This window comes from Salmo trutta, chromosome 32, assembly GCF_901001165.1.
Source record: "Salmo trutta chromosome 32, fSalTru1.1, whole genome shotgun sequence".
NCBI classification, from domain to species: domain Eukaryota; kingdom Metazoa; phylum Chordata; class Actinopteri; order Salmoniformes; family Salmonidae; genus Salmo; species Salmo trutta.
Window position 1 is genome coordinate 23,435,645 of NC_042988.1, and position 19,277 is coordinate 23,454,921.

A 19,277-nucleotide genomic window follows, 5' to 3' on the forward strand; every position below is an offset into this window, starting at 1 on the left:
TCTCTGCCCCATGGCAAAATTTGTAGAATTGCATGAAATTTGTTATAATATTACTAAACTTCTCTCCGCCCCATGGCAAATGTTTACAATTGCATAAAGTTTGCATTAAAAATGCAAGAACTGGACGGAAATGTATAATTACTGGCTCGTTACTGTTTGATAGAACCTTGTTACTGTTTGATAGAACTTATCTGCATGCATACAACATAGTATTCACATCATTCTGCATGTTTTGAATGTATGATCAATTTGCATGATTTTCTGTTATTAATGTGAATATGAATCATTATAGCCTCAATCCCTACTACTTCTGAAAATAGCTCTGATTATCACAAGGTACAGTGTGTGTGTGTGTATATATATAGCTGCCTTTGATTACCACACTTGACTGTTGCCAAGGCTACACTGGGGCAAGACACTGGCTGTAAAAAGCTATTGCCTCTCAGGCTGTCCTATGAGAGTCCTGCTTTTGTTTCCTTGTATGTAACATTTTGAAAAGTGATTCCTGTTCCAGGCCAAAGTCCAGAGATAAATGATATGGGCAACGGATTTACACTTTCTGTACATATAGGATTACATATAAGGAACTCATGTTTTAGGATTATTTATAATCACCATTACAATAAGTTGTGTGGAAGCAGAAAATATCAGGTTAAACATATGGAGTGTTCTTATTGTGTTCTGTTGTATAACATAATGCCTTTGTCTTGCTGTACACATGACTACAGACTGGTTCACTCTGATGTCCCGTATTAAATTGTTATGATGGAAATGAGAAAAGACCAATTAAAAAAGGATTTATTAAATAACTGTTTTACAAAGGTATTTCAGAACACCAGAAACTAGGCCTATTATTATTATTGACACAAATAAGGCCAGACATAATCAGTCCCTTTCCATTTCATAAAGTCTCATAGAAACCTTTTCACACAAGTCAATATCATAATAAATTGTACTAACATGTTTCATTGCCTGTTAGCAAGACGTTTTCAACTACTGGTGAAGGGAGGAAGATGAGTCTTCTGTGCATGTACATGTCAGCAGCACAATCATAGAAACATTATTACATTTAATAAATAAAGGAGAATCAAGTAAAATGCATAATCAAAATGACTGACAGATAGGCGATGTACAGTATGTTTGGCAGTCCCTAACTTCAAACTGGTAAGTCATTGATGTTGTCCTACATTGATTTTTTCTCTTTCAGATTCTCCTCCAGGGGGGTAAAAAGGCTGTGCCAGGATTCTCTGGCACTTCCTGAACTTCCAAATTCCTCTACACAGCGAGTCGTAGATCCTCTGCCAGGAGTCTAGCTCTGTGCGCCACAATGCCGCTCTGGCACGGATGAGCTGGGAGAACTCACTCTTGCTGCCTTTGGCCAGGCACACACTGTCTTTACAGATGAAGAAAACATCCAGGCCAATGAAGAGGGCGTTGAGAGTGATAAAACCAGCCCGCGCCGAGCTGGAGAGGGCTAGTGGGGTGCCTTTGGCCACCTGTCCAATGTCTGGGATGTCCCCTGCTAGCTTGGGCAGGTTTCGTGCTGCTTTGCCTTCCTGGAGCGCCAACTTACCAGCGCTTGCAATCAGATCTTCATTTGCAAGGGCCTTAACACTCAGAGCCGAGGCACAGTCCACTATGGAGTCGATGCCTTTTCCAATGGCCCCGGCTGTGGCAATCACCTTCCCTGCCCCCAGCACGCCGTCCACCCCGCTCTGCCCCAAGATGGGCTCCATATTCGTGGCCACATCCTCCAGACACTCCTGGAGACTCTTCACGTCCTCCATGAAACTCTGGAAGACTTCTCTAGCTTTCTTCTCATGGATGCTATTGACCGTCATCTCTGTGATACCAGTAGTTAAACTGTTGACCCCACTGGTGACCCCCAGGCTGACCCCTGCAATGGTGAGAGCCAGTGACACCCCAGCAGTGACAGGGGTCAGAGCTAAGCCCACGATGGATAGGATCCCTCCAGCTGCCCCCACTGAGCTGCCTGCCACACTGGAGATCTTAGCCCCCAGCTTCATCCTGTCCAGCTGCACAGCATTCTCCTCCAGATCGGTCAGAAACTGCTCCATCCTGGGTCGGCGCTGGCTGAACCGGCCAATGAAGCGCTGAGCAGCCCCTTGGAACAGGAATGTTATTCTGAGGTGCTGGTCCATCCTGACAGAGGAGAGACCGATTCAACATCTATTTACTGTATACCAATAAAATAAAAATATCAACAGAAGTTTAAAGACAACAACCAAACTAAACTTACCTGATATCATTCAGCTGATTCAAATGGTCCATCATCTTTTGTATGGACTCTTCACTCACATCACCAAGGTTGACCACAGGGATGTCATTCTTCTTTTTCCAAAACAGCATTGGACTGATGGAGCTACTGTAACAATGCATATTCATTTCAACATTACATTATATTCATTACATTTATATGTGGATTTTGAATTATATCACATAAGCCAAAGAACCTTGTCAAATGACACATCTGAGAAGGACAAAAATGAAGGAAAATAGTACAACTATTCTAATATAAATTATGATATTAATACAGTGTTTTAAGATTACTCCCAGGCTGTTGTCTGATCTGTAATCTAGAAGCAAAAAATGTACATCAAGTGTTTGTAAAATGCCAATAAAGAACATTACATAAGTTAATGTTGAAGCAATTGTGATTGGAGCTCCACTTACCCTATGTCCATCCTCTTACAGAGCTGCTGGCTGATATGTATGTATCTGTCCAGCTGGAGGGCCAGCACCTCTACATTGAGGTGGCTGGGCATAAAGAAGGCCTTAGCATCCCTCTTAAAGTGGATGAGGAGAGGGCAGGATTTTCTGGCAGCAGTGATGACAGCCTGAACACTGGCATGGCTCGTCCCCTGAGGCAGACAGAGGAACCTGTTCTCCTCAAACACCAAGTGACAGGTGACCGCCAGACACTCCACAGCATCCAGGAAGTAATCCAGCTTCTCCAGGCCTCCCAGAGTGTCCTTTAGTACAGCCCCCAGCTCCTTCTCCAGCTCCTCACGCCTACTGTCTGCAGTCCCCTGGGTCAGACCGCTCCATACGAACTCCCCAAACGCCTTGGCCTTGGTCGCTGAGTTACGGACATGGTCGAACTTAAGGTCAATTCTGTCTGCCCTCTCCTTGATGTCCCTCATCATTTCCAGTTCTGTCTCCCTCTGAAGGGCCCATTTGGAATGCCTGTCACAGAACTCCCTCACTGTGTGAATGTGGCTGAGGGTGTCTGAGATGTACTGGCCCAAGAGCTCCCTTGTTAACGCTGATCTGGAAGAAAAGTAAGCTTCAGTCAGGAGCTTTACTATTGAATTAAGGATAATCAGTATATAAAATGACAAAGTTGTAGATACAGAGTGCCTATCCAACTTTAACCTTTTATTGAATGGCCTTTATTGAATACCTTGGATTCTTTGTCAACACTGCCCTCTATTGTCAATTTAAAGTAACCCAGCAACACTCTCCTTTCTGCCCCAGTTATTAAGCCTCTTAGATGTAAGGTACCCTGTTTAGGTTCTGGTACCGACCAACATTTTTGCTTATAAATCGATCTGTGGACACCGTAGATTGAAATGGCTTGCATTGAGCAAAAGCCCTGGTTCCCACAGACACAGTAGTGTTTTCTGAGCCTGTGTGATGTAGGATGCGAAAACTGAAACCACTTGAAGCTAGGATGTCCCTCCTATCATTTCATTCGCTCTTCCGACTGTCCATCAACCCCTGAACCCTACATCACAGCCACTGACAAAGCACATGCCTGCAATCATTAACTCATAGTGGAGCAGGAGAGAGTGGTTTCATCATGGTAGCACATTCAGAGATCAAATAATAGCCATAAATCTAAAATAATTTATAGATTAAAAAAATACTTAACAATAACACGTTCCGTTTGTCATAGAGGGCCAGGATTGATATGAGATGAAAGGAGAGTTCCTAACAAGTTCAGGAAGCCAAGCTACAGCAGACAGTTTGATCAAGAGAGACCTTGCAAAAATATGCATTTTCTCTAACACTAAACATACAAATATGTAATTTACTGTTATAAGGAAGGTGAAACATTAGTCATTTTATAATATGATTATGCTATATTTAGAAAGCATATGTAATTGCAAACCATATTCATACGATTTTGTTGAATAGGAAATACATCATAAAAATATTTCATATTTGCATCATATTTGTACTGTGAACTTGAGCTTGTGTCCTGAAAATGCAGCATTACTAGTTATTTTTATGGCCCTCATGATACAGAATTACATTTGGGGATTAAGTTGACGTTTTCGATTACATTTAGTTACAATTAACTGGTTAATAGTCTCACCGTGACATGACGCTCTCCCTGTGTTTGGACATTTCCTGGTTTGGTTGATATCGTTACTCAACAGTGTTGCCTTGTCCCCAGGGCATGTCCAATGTAACTGTGGATAATTAACAAAAAAAATCCCAGACATTACATTTCGTTTCTGATATAAATTTTGAAACAGGATTCACATACATCACATAGCTACATGGGCAAACACGGTGCTTAATTTGTACATCGGGAGGTCCCGGAACACAGTGAGCGCGAGAGCCACATTTTCTAGACATCAGTGTACAGCAACAATTTCAGACGTCACTGCAGAACACCCGCCATATGCATATAAACACACACTCAGCTGGGGGGTTTACAAGACCCGAATCAATGTAGTAGTAGAACAAATATCACAATATTATAACTTCAAATAAAATAAATCAATATAGGCTACAGCAGAAAACACATATGCTAATATATAGGCCTCCACATATTCGGATTAACTTCACAGTACAGAACAAGTTTGTAAAGGACAACAGTTTTCCTACCTTAGTTTTCAAAACATCCCACAATGACCATGTCAAGTCCATGTATCTCCTGACAGTCAATTTCTTGCTCAAAACCATGAACAAGCCTGTGCCTATAACGTTTAGTCTCATTCGAAAGCTGTTCGGGAGACTCTGGCTGTAGTGTCTATTGTTTTATTTTGATTGTTAACTATAACCTGGGTGTCGTCTTTAGCCTTGTCTGCAAGGCTTGCTACCAACAAATGCGCCTGGGTTCGAGGATGTTCAGAAACCTTGTTTTCTGAGGGCCCTTGTCAAAGGCAGAGGATGACACTGTACATTCCACCCACACTTTTGCTAGCTAGTTTTATCCCTCCAGTCGTTTCTAGACCCAAACTCCCTAACTTTTTGCATGTTGTACAGCCACAATTTGAATTCTGCATGACAAGCCCGGGGTTATACGTTTGCTTGTTCTTGCACTGCAAATTGCACCTGCTCCGAGCACTTCTACGGTGGATTTATAAAGTAACGATAGCCTTATGTACCATTATCTCTTGAAGAATATAACTTACTTCCTCATTAGCTTAGTTCAACTCTTGTACCTCATCAAAACCCCAAATATAAGCTTGTTTTACTCCAATGTTTACAAACAAAGTAAATGTAAACAAACACTATACCTTTAATACATCGTTAAAACTATAATTCTGATATCATGGATGGCCAGTCCTTGCATCCATAGGTCTGTCTGTGAATTTAAGAGTGATTACAATCTCCAATTCCATCCCTCAGATTTTAGCTGAAACAGGGGCGGGTAAAACGCTTTGTTATTGTTTCAACTGTTTCATTTGTGTAAAGAAATATGGATGTATAAAGCTCACTCACCTTGACAAAGAGGATGAATGTTGTTCAGTCTCCCTACACCGGAATGTTGTCTTCTCAGTTTCGTTTCCCTTCCTTCACCAAACTCAACTTGGACCCATTGAGCGATAAGAACGCGTGGACACGTCACCACCACTCCTTTGAATGGCGAGAAAAGGAACGCCCAAAACAGAGCAAATCCTTAAGTAAACACATCTGTTGCGTGGAACAATATTGTGGCATATTTTTGGAAATACATTTGTAAGTTTTATTTGGAAGGATGGCGAGACTAAATGAAATGTTCTGTAACATACTAGCGACTTCAGAGGGTAGCTGACTCATGTAGTAACCATTTCAGACAGATGTGGTATGTTACCTGTAAAATAAATATAAGGTAATGTTTATATCTCATGTAAAGCAAGTGAACAGCAAACCTGGTTTAAAAAAAACAATTAAAGCAACATCTCATGGCACAACGCCTCTCACTCATGTGGCCTACTTTTGTGTGTATGTACTAACATGTATGGGTAACTGATAGATGAACACACGTTCGGACTACATGTTAATGTTTAGATGTATGTCAATTGTAAAGTCTTTCGTCTGTAATGTCTTTTTCGTTATGTGTCAGACCCCAGTACGACTAGCTGTCACCACTGACATCGGCTAATGGGGATCTTAATAAAGTCCTAAATATTACCCTTTCTAACAGTACCTTATTTACCACTTATTTTACCAGGTGTAACCCTTTTTTACCAGGTGTAACCCTTTATATCAGGGTAACTGACAAATTGGGAGGGGTGGGGAGTGGGGGGTGTTGCATGGGGGCTGTTTGCAGTTCAAATTAGTTAAACAATGGAAAAGTGAATTATTTTCCTGTAAAAAAGCTGAGAACTTTTCACACAGACCTGATACCTGCATTTTAGTTATAGGGTCCGTTGAAATGCGGGAATCAGGACTAGGTCTGTAGGTGGCTTTTAGTTTTCCATGTTTAGAAAAAATCTGATATACGAAAAAAGCTAGGATAAAAATGCAGGCATGGTAAATTAGTGGGATTTTGGTCTGTTTATGAGAGATATAAGACTGTCATGCTAAAAGTTCCTGCAGTATCTTCGCGCTGCCACAAGAGGGGCCATGGCAACAGCCTGAGTGACTGCCGCAAAGCATATGATCCTAGAGGTAGTGTTGTGATCATATACCTCTGTGCTTGTTTGTGATGCACATAGCCTTCATTAATATGCATAGAATCATCCAGAAATAATCAAATGAGTCTGATGATGAGTTTCAAAGGTTAGTTCAAATGTGTTTCTTGTTTCATGTGTTATGTGTAAGTCAAATGAAATTTGTTCTCTGTTTGAGCCGATAATAACCATTAACTCACTCATGGATTCATTTTTATGCATGTTGGATGTTTTTATTATTATAACTGCAACCAAATTGGCCAGCAATGGGTCAAATAGTTTCTGATTTGATAGTTTCTTTCCATTTATCCCACCTCAATCAAATCAAATTGTAAAGGTTGCGTACACATATTTTGCATATTTTATCGCAGGTGCAGTGAAATGCTTATGTTTCTAGCTTCAACAGTGCAGTAATACCTAACAATACTAAACAATACACACAAACCCAAAAAAGAAAATAATTATAAATATCAGAATGAGCAATGTCAGAGTCCAGAATATATATATCTATGTATATGATGGTGTGTCTAGACAGTATGGACAGTATATGTCAGTCCAGAATATATATATCTATGTATGTGATGGTGTGTCTAGACAGTATATGAATAAAAAACGTGTGTACTGCAGTAGTTATATAGGATGAGCCTTGACTCGTTTACAGTATATGCACGGTGTACGAAGCATTAGGACCACCTTCCTAATATTGAGTTGCACCCCCTTTTGCCCTTAGAGTAGCCTCAATTCAGCGGGACAGGGTGTCAAAAGCATTCCACAGGGATGCTGGCCCATGTTGACTCCAATGCTTCCCATAGTTGTGTCAAGTTGGTTGGATGTCCTTTGGGTGGTGGACCATGTTGATACACACGAGAAACTGTTGTGTGTAAAAAAACAGCAGAGGTGCAGTTCTTGACACACTCAAACAGGTGCGCCTGGCACCTACTACCATACCCTGTTCAAAGGCACTTAAATATTTTGTCTAATCCATTCACCCTTTGAATGGCACACATACACAATCCATGTCTCAATTGTCTCAAGGCTTAAAAATCCTTCTTAACCTGTCTCCTCCCCTTTATCTACACTGATTGAAATTCATTTAACAGATGACATCAATACATATATTTTTTTATTTAACTACGCAAGTCAGTTAAGAACAAATTCTTATTTACAATGACGGCCTACCCCAGCCAAACCCAGACAACTCTGGGCCAATTGTGCGCTGCCCTATGGGACTGCCAATCACAGTCGGATGTGATGCAGCCTGGATTTGAACCAGGGACTGTAGTGATGCCTCTTCCACAGAGATGTAGTGCCTTTGACCGCTGCGCCACTTGGGAGCCCTAGGGATCATGGCTTTCACCTGGATTCACCTGGTCAGTCTAGAGAGTGAGGTTCAATATTCCCCTGTAAATACTGCATATTTCCCTGTGTCTCTAAATTACATGTCTCTGTGCTTCATCTTTCCTCCACAAGGCACTGGGTTCAGGGAGATTAAATATGGGCCCTGCTCTCACATTGGAATTCCCCAGCATGTTCGCGCCACACTGCTTTGGTGGTGACGCATTGCTAAACTAAATGGATTGGATTGAAAAAGCACTTTGACTGGGAAGTCTTCCAATAGCACAATCTGATTCAGCTCCCCTGCTTTAAGCTGGTGCTGGGCTGGGAGACCACTCCCCAACTCCTACTCTCTTCCTACTAATACCATAAAGCTGGGTTCTCTGTGTACCAACACCCAGACATACCGAACAGATACGCCCCTTTTGCTCATATACTGTAGATATGGAATAAGAAAGTCAAAACTGATGGATGAAATTACAACAATACTATAACTGATTGGTTTTGTAGGTTGGTGTAGGGTGGTCTAGCCCCCGAAATTACTCTTATCAAATATGAAGAAATGTTTTTGTATTGTCTTAGGAATTCAGCATTCTATGTGATGCTCTTGCCAACCCCCCATTTTGTCACACTTCTACGATGCAGAGGTTCTGTTGTCTTTACATCATGTAGGTTTGATATCTGGTTGGAAGTTAACTCAACAGTAATGCTATTTCAAGGAGTGGGACTCTAACCCAGAAGCTATAAGATATCCCGTCAATACAGGACTAAGTTCAAATCGTACTACATCGGCTCCAATGCTCATCGGATATGGCAGGGCTTGCAAACCATTACAGACTACAAAGGGATGCACAGCCGCAAGCTGCCCAGTGACACGAGCCTACCAGATGAGCTAAACTACTTCTATCCTCGCATCGAGGCAAATAACACTGAAACATGCATGAGAGCACCAGCTGTTCATGACAACTGTGTGACCATGCTCTCTGCAGCCGATGTGAGTAAGACCTTTAAACAGGTCAACATTCACAAGGCCGCAGGGCCAGACGGATTACCATGACATGTACTGCGAGCATGCGCTGACCAACTAGCAAGCGTCTTCACTGACATTTTCAACCTCTCCCTGTCCGAATCTGTAATACCAACATGTTTTAAGCAGACCACCATAGTCCCTGTGCCCAAGAACACTAAGGTAACCTGCCTAAAGGACTACCAACCCGTAGCACTCAAGTCTGTAGCCATGAAGTGCTTTGAAAGGCTGGTCATGGCTCACATCAACACCATTATCCCAGAAACACTAAACCCACTCCAATTTGCATACCGCCCTAACAGATCCACAGATGATGTAATCTCTGTTGCACTCCACACTGCCCTTTCTCACCCAATGTCACAAGAAGGCCAAAAAGATCATCAAGGACAATAACCACCCGAGCCACTGCCATCCAGAAGGCGAGGTCAGTACAGGTGCATCAACGCTGGGACCGAGAGACAGAAAAACAGCTTCTATCTCAAGGCCATCAGATGTTAAACAGCCATCACTAACATAGAGAGGCTGCTGCCAACATACCAACTAAAATCTCTGGCCACTTAAATAAATGGACTTAATAAAGGTATCACTAGTCACTTTAAATAACTCCACTTTAATAATGTTTACATATCCTACATTACTCATCTCATATGTACAGTATATACTGTATTATATACCATCTGTATCTTGCCTATGCTGCACGCCATCGCTCATCCATATATTTATATGTACATATTCTATTCATCCCTTTACATTTGTGTGTATTTGTGTGTATAAGGTAGTTGTTGTGAATTTGTTAGATTACTGTTCGATATTACTGCATAGTCGGAACTACACTGCGTGCACAATTGTTAGGCAAATTGTATTCCTCGGGATTAATTTTACTGTTGAACAAACACAATGCTCTCAGTTAATCCAAAATGTTATTGAACCTCAAACCTGAATGTTTAACAAAGGAAAAGTGATTTTTGTCTTTCTCAGGGAAATATATAAGTGTGCACAATTATTAGGCAACTAAATTACAAAAATAATTTCACTCAACTCACTTGTTGATTCTCAATTTTTAGAGTAAGTGTAACAGATAAGTAACACAAAATGACAATTATATAACATTTTTGGCCTTTCAAAAATATTCAGTGACCAATATAGCCACCCTTATTTTCAAGAACTGCCATGAGCCTTCCTTCCATGGAGTCTGTCAGTTTCTTGATCTGTTCACGATCAACTTTCGCTGAAGCAGCAACCACAGCCTCCCAAATGCTGTTCAAAGAGTGGTATTGTCTTCCCTCAGTGTAAATCTCACGTTTGAGAAGGGCCCACAAGTTCTCAATAGGATTTAAGTCAGGTGAGGAAGGGGGCCAGGTTGTTATTCAGGCATCTTTGAGGCCCTTGCTGGCTAGCCAAGCAGTGGAGTACTTGGATGCATGTGATGGAGCATTGTCCTACATAAAGATCATGGTCTTCTAGAATGCTGAGGACTTCTTCCTGTACCACTGTTTGATGAAAGAATCTTCCAGAAACTGGCAGTAGGTTTGGGAGTTGAGTTTCAGTCCATCTTCAACCTTAAAAGGTCCAACTACCTCCTCCTCAATGATAGCAGCCCATACCAGTACCCCTCCTTCACCTTGCTGGCACCTGACTCAAAGTGGTGCCCTGTGTCCATTACTGATCCAGCCACGGGCCCATCCATTTGGTCCATCAAGAGTCACTTTCATTTCATCTGTTCATAAAACCTTTGAAAAATCTGTCTTCAGGTATTTCTTTGCCCAATCTTGATGCTTCAACTTGTGAATCTTATTCAGTGGTGGTCTTGTTTCAGTCTTCTTGACCTTGGCCATGTCTCTGAGCACTTGACAACTTGTACTTTTGAACACTCCAGGTAGGTTGCAGTTCTGGAATACGGTGGCACTGGAGGATAATGGGTTCCTGTTAGTTTGACGTTTAATTCTTCTCAAGTCTTTTGCAGTTAATTTGCGCCTTTTCTTCCCCATGCGTTTTTTGCGCCCCAGTTGACTGTTCGCAACAAAACGTTTGATTGTCCGGTGGTCATGCCTCAATAGTTTAGCTATTTCAAGAGTGTTGCATCCGTCTGAAAGGCATTTTACATTTTTGACTTTTCGGTGTCAGTTAAATCTCTTTTTTGGCCGGTTTTACCTGAGGTAATGAGGCTGCCTAATAATTATGCACACCTTGATATAAGGTGTTATTCACTTTCGCCACACCCTCCCTCATTACACAAATACATATCACCTGAAAATGATTAAATCCAATAAGCGTTCAAGTTTATATGGTTTGGAGTTTGAAAATGTGAATAGAAATAATACTCACTTGCCTGATAATTGTGCACGCAGTGTAGAAGCACAAGCATTTCGCTACACTCGCATTAACTATCTGCTAATTATCTGCTAACATTAATTATCTGCTAACCATGTGTATGTGACCAATATATATATTTTTTTGATTTGAACTAAAAGGAACACCTATGTGAGAATGCTATTCATTGACTACAGCTCAGCATTCAACACCATAGCGCCCTCAAAGCTCATCACTAAGCTAAGGATCCTGGGACTAAACACCTCCCTCTGCAACTGGATCCTGAACTTCCTGACGGGCCGCCCCCAGGTGGTAAGGGAAGGTAACAACACATCCGCCACACTGATCCTCAACACTGGGGCCCCTCAGGGGTGCATGCTCAGTCTCCTCCTGTACTCCCTGTTCACTCATGACTGCACGGCCAGGCACGACTCCAACACCATCATTAAGTTTGCTGATGACACAACAGTGGTAGGCCTGATCACAGACATTGACGAGACAGCCTATAGGGGAGGTCAGAGACCTGGCTGTGTGGTAGCAAGACAACAACCTCTCCCTCAACGTGATCAAGACAAAGGAGATGATTGTGGACTACAGGAAAAGGAGGACCGAGCATGCCCCCATTCTCATCGACGGGGCTGTAGTGGAGCAGGTTGAGAGCTTCAAGTTCCTTGGTGTCCACATCACCAACAAACTAACACGGTCCAAGCACACCAAGACAGTCATGAAGAGGGCACAACAAAACCTATTCCCCCTCAGCAGACTGAAAAGATTTGGCATGGTCTCCTCAGATCCTCAAAAGGTTATACAGCTGCACCATCGAGAGCATCCTGACTGGTTGCATCACTGCCTGGTATGGCAACTGCTTGGCCTCCGACCACAAGGTACTACAGAGGGTAGTGCATACAGCCCAGTACATCACTGGGGCCAAGCTTTCTGCCATCCAGGACCTCTATACCAGGCAGTGTCAGAGGAAGGCCCTAAAAATGGTCAAAGACGCCAGCCACCCTAGTCATAGACGGTTTTCTCTGCTACCGCACGGCAAGCGGTACCGGAGTGCCAAGTCTAGGTCCAAGAGGCTTCTAAACAGCTTCTACCCCCAAGCCATAAGACTCCTGAACATCTAATCAAATGGCTACCCAGACTATTTGCCCCCTACCCCCCCCCCCCCCCAAGACTTTTACGCCGCTCCTACTCTCTGTTGTGACCGGTTAGTCACTTTAATAACTCTACCTACATGTACACATTACCTCAATTTCCTCAACTAACCAGTGGTCCCGCACATTGACTCTGTACCGGTACCCCTGTATATAGTCTCGCTATTGTTATTGCTATTGTATCCGCTCTTTAATTACTTGTTCCTTTTATTTCCAATTCCAGGCTGTATCACAACCGGCTGTGATTGGAAGTCCCATAGGGCGGCACACAATTGGCCCAGTGTCGTCCGGGTTAGGGTTTGGCCGGGGTAGGCTGTCATTGTAAATATGAATTTGTTCTTGTAAATATGAATTTGTTCTTGACTTGCCTAGTTAAATAAAGGTTAAATAAATACTAATACAATTATATTCCTACCCCAGGGACTCTTGGGGCATGGCATTTCAGGCTATGGTTTTGTCTCTCACTCTGATCATGCCTACAATAACACGTGTAATGCTTGTTAATGCTTTGTAACTTAAACTTATGCCTTATATGTAAATCCATTTAGCAAAGTAATTAAATGCACTTGTATTTAGAATTCCATTCTCAGACATTTCTTGATTGCCTGTTACTGTAGTTTCTTGCATAGTCAGAAAAACATTTAATAGAGTTTGTTAACATAGTAATTTCATAGTTCTATTTTGGGTTGAATGTAAGGTGTATATATAAAATATTAACCCACTACATTTTCATAACCTGTGGTCTATTATAACAAGTAAATTATGGTCACATATGATATACCCTTCGGAATGTGTTTAACTGTGAAAATTATATATTTCTTCTCAAAAATAAAGGTTTACCTCTCATCTCAGCCCATTCCAGTTGCTGATTTTAATCTACCAAAGATTAAACATACAGTTACAGCCTGAATTCAAAATGTATTAAGTATATTTTTTCTCACCCATCTACACACAATACCCCATAATTACAAAGTGAAAACATGTTCTAAGACACTTTTGCAAATGTATTGAAAATGTAATACAGAAATATCTAATTTGCATAAGTATTCACACCCCTGAGTCAATACTTTGTAGAAACACCTTTGGCAGCGATTACAGCTGTGTCTTTCTGGGTAAGTCCCTATGAGCTTTCCACACCTGGATTGTGCAACATTTGCCCATTATTCTTTTCCAAATTATTCAGCTCTGTCAAATTGGTTGTTGATCATTGCTAGGCAACCATTTTCAGGTTTTGCCATAGATTTTCAAGTAGATTTAAGTCAAAACTGTAACTGTGTTTTAGGTCATTGTCCTGCTGAAAAGTGAATTCATCTCCCAGTGTCTGGTGGAAAGCAGACTGAACCTGGTTTTCCTCTAGGATTTTGCCTGTACATAGCTCCATTCCGTTTATTTTTTATCCTGAGAAACTCCCCAGTCCTTAACGATTACAAGCATACCCATAACATGATGCAGCCATCACTATGCTTGAAAATATGGAGAGTGGTACTCAGTAATGTGCTGTATTGAATTTTCCCCAAACGTAACACTTTGTATTCACGACAAAAAGTGAATTGCTTTGCCAAATGGTTTTTGCAGTGTTACTTTAGTGCCTTGTTACAAACAGGATGCATGTATTCTGTACAGACTTCCTTCTTTTCACTCTGTCAATTAGGTTAGTATTGTGGAGTAACTACATTGTTGTTGATCCATCCTTAGTTTTCTCCTATCACAGCCATTAAACTTTGTAACTGTTTAAAAGTCACCATTGGCCTCATGGTGAAATCCCTGAGCGGTTTCCTTCCTCTCCTGCAACTGAGTTATCTGTAGCTCAGTAGTGACTGAGTGTATTGATACACTATCCAAAGTGTACTTAATAACTTCACCATGCTCAAAGGGATATTCAATGTCTGCTTTTTCTTTACCCATTTACCAATAGGTGCCCTTCTTTGCGAGGCATTGGTAAACCTCCCTGGTATTTGTGGTTGAATCTGTGTATGAAATTCACTGCTTGACTGAGGGACCTTACAGATAATTGTATGTGCGGGTTACAAAGATTAGGAAGTAATTAAAAAATCATGATAAACACATTTATTGCACACAGAGTGAATCCATGAAACGTATTACTTGTTTAGCAATTTTTTACTCCTGAACTTATTTAGGCTTGCCATAACAAAGGGGTTGAATACTTATTGACTCAAGACATTTCAGCTTTTCATTTTGAATTAATTTGTAAAACATTCAAATTAACATAATTCCACTTTGACATTATGGGGTATTGTGTGTAGGCCAGTGACCCAAAACATCTAAATTGAATCAATTTTAAATTCAGGCTGTAACACAACAAAATGTGGAAAAAGATAAGGGGTGAGAATACTTTCTGAAGGCACTGTGTGTTGCCAACTAAATAACTAAATATGACTCACACATTTAATCTTGCTGTCAGAGTTATGTGTGGTGAGTCTGTTTCATTATCTCCAGGGCCCTGTCCAGAAACAACTCCTAACTCATCAGGACCATTTCCCTTATCTCCAAAAGTGTTGAAATGTTTCAAGTCTTCCTCAGGCACAATAAAGAAGCTGTGTTCCCATACAGTATCGCCTGGGGCAGGGTCACAGCCAGACTGTTGATTCCTGCCAAGGTAGTGTTATCTAGCTGTGCAAACATGCAGGCAGTCCCACTGTGAACTTTGCATCCCTGGTACAGTAAAAGGGGCTGTAAAGAATGATTAGCAGAGGGTGGCTATGGACCGTAAGCCATTCAGACAACAAAGTGTCCCGGGAGGGGAGAGGAGTGGGGAAGATATTCTTCCTTTAACAAAATAGCTACTGTGTACTTTAAGATCTGATGAAAGTGGACAAGCATGAAGTAGCATTTCAGAAGGCACTGGTTGTGTTATCATACAACAGTGATAAACAGTGGTTTCAACATGGATTCAGAGGAGGTCATGGTGGAAATGGAAGAAACTGGAAAGTCCTCAGATTCTCAACCAGGTCAGTTTTTGATCTATCCTGGCGTATGGGAAACAGGAAGTGAAAATTCAATACAATTGAATTGTGTTATTCTGTACATTCATTTAGCTTGATGTGATACTTGTTATAGGCTTGTTACAGGTTACAGGTCCCTCTTTCTGTGGTCTCAGGGTTGCGAATAATCCTGATCGGTGAGAGAGAGGCAGGGAAGAGTGCTGTAGGCAACGCCATCCTGGGCAGTAAGGTGTTTGACGCGGTGGGGGTGAGAACAAGAGAGGCGGTAAAGCGGCAAAGAGAGGTGGCCGAGAGGCAGGTGACGGTGGTGGACACGCCTGGTTGGGAGTGGTTCCCCTCCAGGGGCTCCTCTCTGGGGGTCCGGAGGGAGATTGTCCGGGGCGTGTCACTGTGCCAGCCTGGCCCCCACGCCGTGCTCCTGGTGGTGCCCCTCTCCTTCTCCTTTACCAAACGGGAGCGGCAGGCGGCCGAGGAGCATGTGGAGCTGTTGGGGGAGCGGGCTTGGGGGCATACCGTGGTGCTGTTCACGGTGAAGGGTGGGCGGCTGAAGGATGCCACTTTAGAGGAGGAGGTGGAGGAGAGCGAGGAGCTCCAGGGCCTGGTGGAGCGATGTGGGGGCCGCTATCAGGCCCTGTATGGTAGGTCCAGGAAGGGCCACGATGCCGTGGCGGAGCTACTGGAGAAGCTGGACAACATGGTGGCCAAGAACAGAGGGGAGTTGCTCTCCAGCGAGGAGGTACTGGAGGAGGCCAGGGAGAAGGAGGAGGAGGAGGAGAGGAGGCACCAGGAGGAGGACAGGGAGAGAGAGGAGGATCTGAGGAGGGTCAAGGAGGCTTTGAGAGAGCTGGAGATGGAGGAGGTGACAGAGGAGGTGCAAGGGGAGGGAGGGGAGGCCACAGAGGAGTCCACGAGACAGCAGAGGGGGAGGAGGAGATACACAGATGAGAAATCAGACAGTGAGTAAAACACTATACTATACCTACAGTACTTACTGAGAAAGTTGTTTTTATGTGATGCCTAAATATGCCCATCAGTTGTCAAATGAGACAAACAAAATATTCTGTATGTCTGCCAGTATTTTCTCAATGTGTGAAAATTATAAAGAAAGGAAAGTGAAAATACATTGTACTTACACATTTTTGTGGTTCAACAGCAGTTGTGGAAAGCAGCTCAGCAGATCCTACATCAGCCCCACCACACCTCACCTGGTCTGACCTCAGGGCCATTAGAGATCAGAAATGTAAGACACAATAAAAGAGGGGAGAAGACACAGAAAGATCAAGAACCTGCTGACTTCCTGATGGTCTATAACATTATACTGACTTCAGTCCAAAAGACATTCATATCTTCCACTATTGATTTTTGGATATGGACTGCCAATATACACTGAGTATACAAAATAATGACTATCTTTCCATGACAGACTGACCAGGTGAATCCAGGTGAAAGCTATGATCCCTTATTGATGTCACTTGTTAAATCCACTTCAGTCAGTGTATATGAAGGGGAGGGGGTTAAAGAAGGATCTTTAAGCCTTGGATTGTGTATGTGTGCCATTCAGATTGTGAATGGGCAAGACAAAATATTGAAGTGCCTTTGAATGAGGTATGGTAGTAGGTGCCAGGCACACTGGTTTATGACAATAACTGAAATTCTGCTGTGTTTTTCGTGCTCAGCAGTTTCCTGTGTGTATCAAGAATGGTCCACCACCCAAAGGGGGGGGGGGGGGGGGTCCTAATGTTTGGTATACGCAGTGTAATTGTCCATGGACAAATATCATCAGTTTTGAGAGTCTTAAGGTATCTCTGAACTGGAATGAAATGTGTCATCGCATGTTCGTTATCTGTTTGATATAACTCATCTTCATGCATACAACACTGTGTGAAGGATTTCCCATCAATCTGCATGTTCAAATCAAATTGTATTGGTCACATACACATCTTTATCAGATGTTATTGCGGGTGTAGCGAAATGCTTGTGCTTCTAGTTCCGACAGTGCAGTAATATCTAACAAATAATATCTAACAATTTCACAACAATTTCACAACAAATCACCTCCTCCCTGTAGGCTGTCTCGTCGCTGTTGGTAATCAAGCCTACTGCTGTTGTGTCGTCTGCAAACTTGATGATTGAGTTGAAGGCGTGCATGGCCACGCAGTCATGGGTGAACAGGGAGACACAGATGTCTCATGCTTGTTGAGTGCTATAGGCAAGTTGTTCAATTCGCAGTAATCAGCTCTTGTCCACACGCTGTCGCTAGTGGAGAACATCAGGCTGTCACGCTCTGACCTAGGAGAGCTGTGTTTTCTCTGTTTAGCTAGGCCAAGGTGTGATAGGTGGGTGGTCATTCTATGTTTTGTTTTCTATGTTTTGGCCGGGTATGGTTTCCAATCAGAGGCAGGTGTCTATCGTTGTCTCTGATTGGAGGCCATACTTAGGCAGCCTGTTTTTCCTTGTTTTTTTGTGGGTAGTTGCTTTCTGTTTTGTTGTAAGTACCTGACGGAACTGTCGGCTGTCATTTTCGCTATATTTGTAAAGTGTTCATTTTTGGCAATTAAATACAAGATGAACATATTCCACGCTGCACCTTGGTCTACTCATTCTGACGCCTGTGACACAGGCAGGGGAGGCAGTAGAGTTGGCTGCTAGCAGCGCAGCCACAGAGCGTCTTTCATTGATACCACTCAGATTGAAAGGATCTTGTTATTTTCTGTCCCTTCCTTTTATGTAGGTCCCTAAGCTCAGCTGTTGGTCAACTATACTTTATCGCTAGAAAATACAACTTTGAAAACTGTTTCATATGCAATATGTTAGCCATCCTGATCAGCTTACTTTAAATAGAAGTAAAACAAACTTCACCGCCTGGCAGATGACGTGGGACGTCCATAGGCAGGAGCGAGCTCAGCCTATCCTCCTGCCTATCCTCCTGCCTATCCTCCTGCCTATCCTCCTGCCTATCCTCCTGCCTATCCTCCTGCCTATCCTCCTGCCTATCCTCCTGCCTATCCTCCTGCCTATCCCAATACTTTTCACCCCAATATGTATTCACATTTATTATTTGAGTGCAATTAAAATGTTATCATGCATAAAAAATCATGAAGAGGACAAAATTATTATTGATTAAAAAATTATTTATTTATCATTACAGGTATTTTTTCATTCATTTTCACAGGCACTGCCAACCCTGCCTAACCTAACCACACGTCATGGATGTTCCCTATAGGGGGCTTACTGGAGCTGTCATTTGTTATTGAGACTTGTAAACGTGTGCTTTAAACATAGTAGGCTGCATTTGTTGATTGCTATGCATAGCCTACAAATAAGAATATTTGAAAACAAAGGTCTAGTTGTGGCAGTAGCATAGCCAGAAATTCGTTGGTGAGCCTCCAGAAATTTGTGTGGGCCCAAAAAATAAAAATAAAATAAAAAAGACAACAGCTAACTTCATGCAATTCAACACATTTAGCCATTGGGGCAAAGAGAAAAATGTGCTGTTTTGAAGCACATTTCCTGCAATTCACACATTTTGCCATGGGCAGAGAGGAAAATGTGCAGTGTTGTAGCTAATCTCATGCTATTCTACACATTCTAATTAAAGCTAAATTATACATGTGTTGACTGTGATAAAGGC

General features: G+C 42.3%; 1 protein-coding gene and 1 pseudogene across 2 annotated transcripts; one reads left to right on the plus strand and one right to left on the minus strand.

Annotated features, from left to right (window-relative positions):
* Window positions 1-782: 782 nt before the first annotated feature.
* On the minus strand, window positions 783-5,830 carry LOC115171463 (uncharacterized; annotated as a pseudogene).
* A 9,446-nt stretch (window positions 5,831-15,276) lies between these two features.
* Window positions 15,277-17,652, plus strand: LOC115171464 (GTPase IMAP family member 4-like). 2 transcript variants are annotated; one of them, XM_029728291.1, is made up of 3 exons: window positions 15,277-15,652; window positions 15,802-16,602; window positions 16,803-17,652. In XM_029728291.1, exons 1-3 carry the CDS (start codon window positions 15,589-15,591, stop codon window positions 16,898-16,900), a joined length of 963 nt encoding a protein of 320 aa, XP_029584151.1. In that variant the 5' UTR covers window positions 15,277-15,588; the 3' UTR covers window positions 16,901-17,652. The 2 variants fall into 2 exon arrangements, with proteins under 2 accessions (XP_029584151.1, XP_029584150.1); XM_029728290.1 differs by having other exon boundaries at window positions 15,312-15,652; window positions 16,800-17,652.
* Window positions 17,653-19,277: the final 1,625 nt, after the last annotated feature.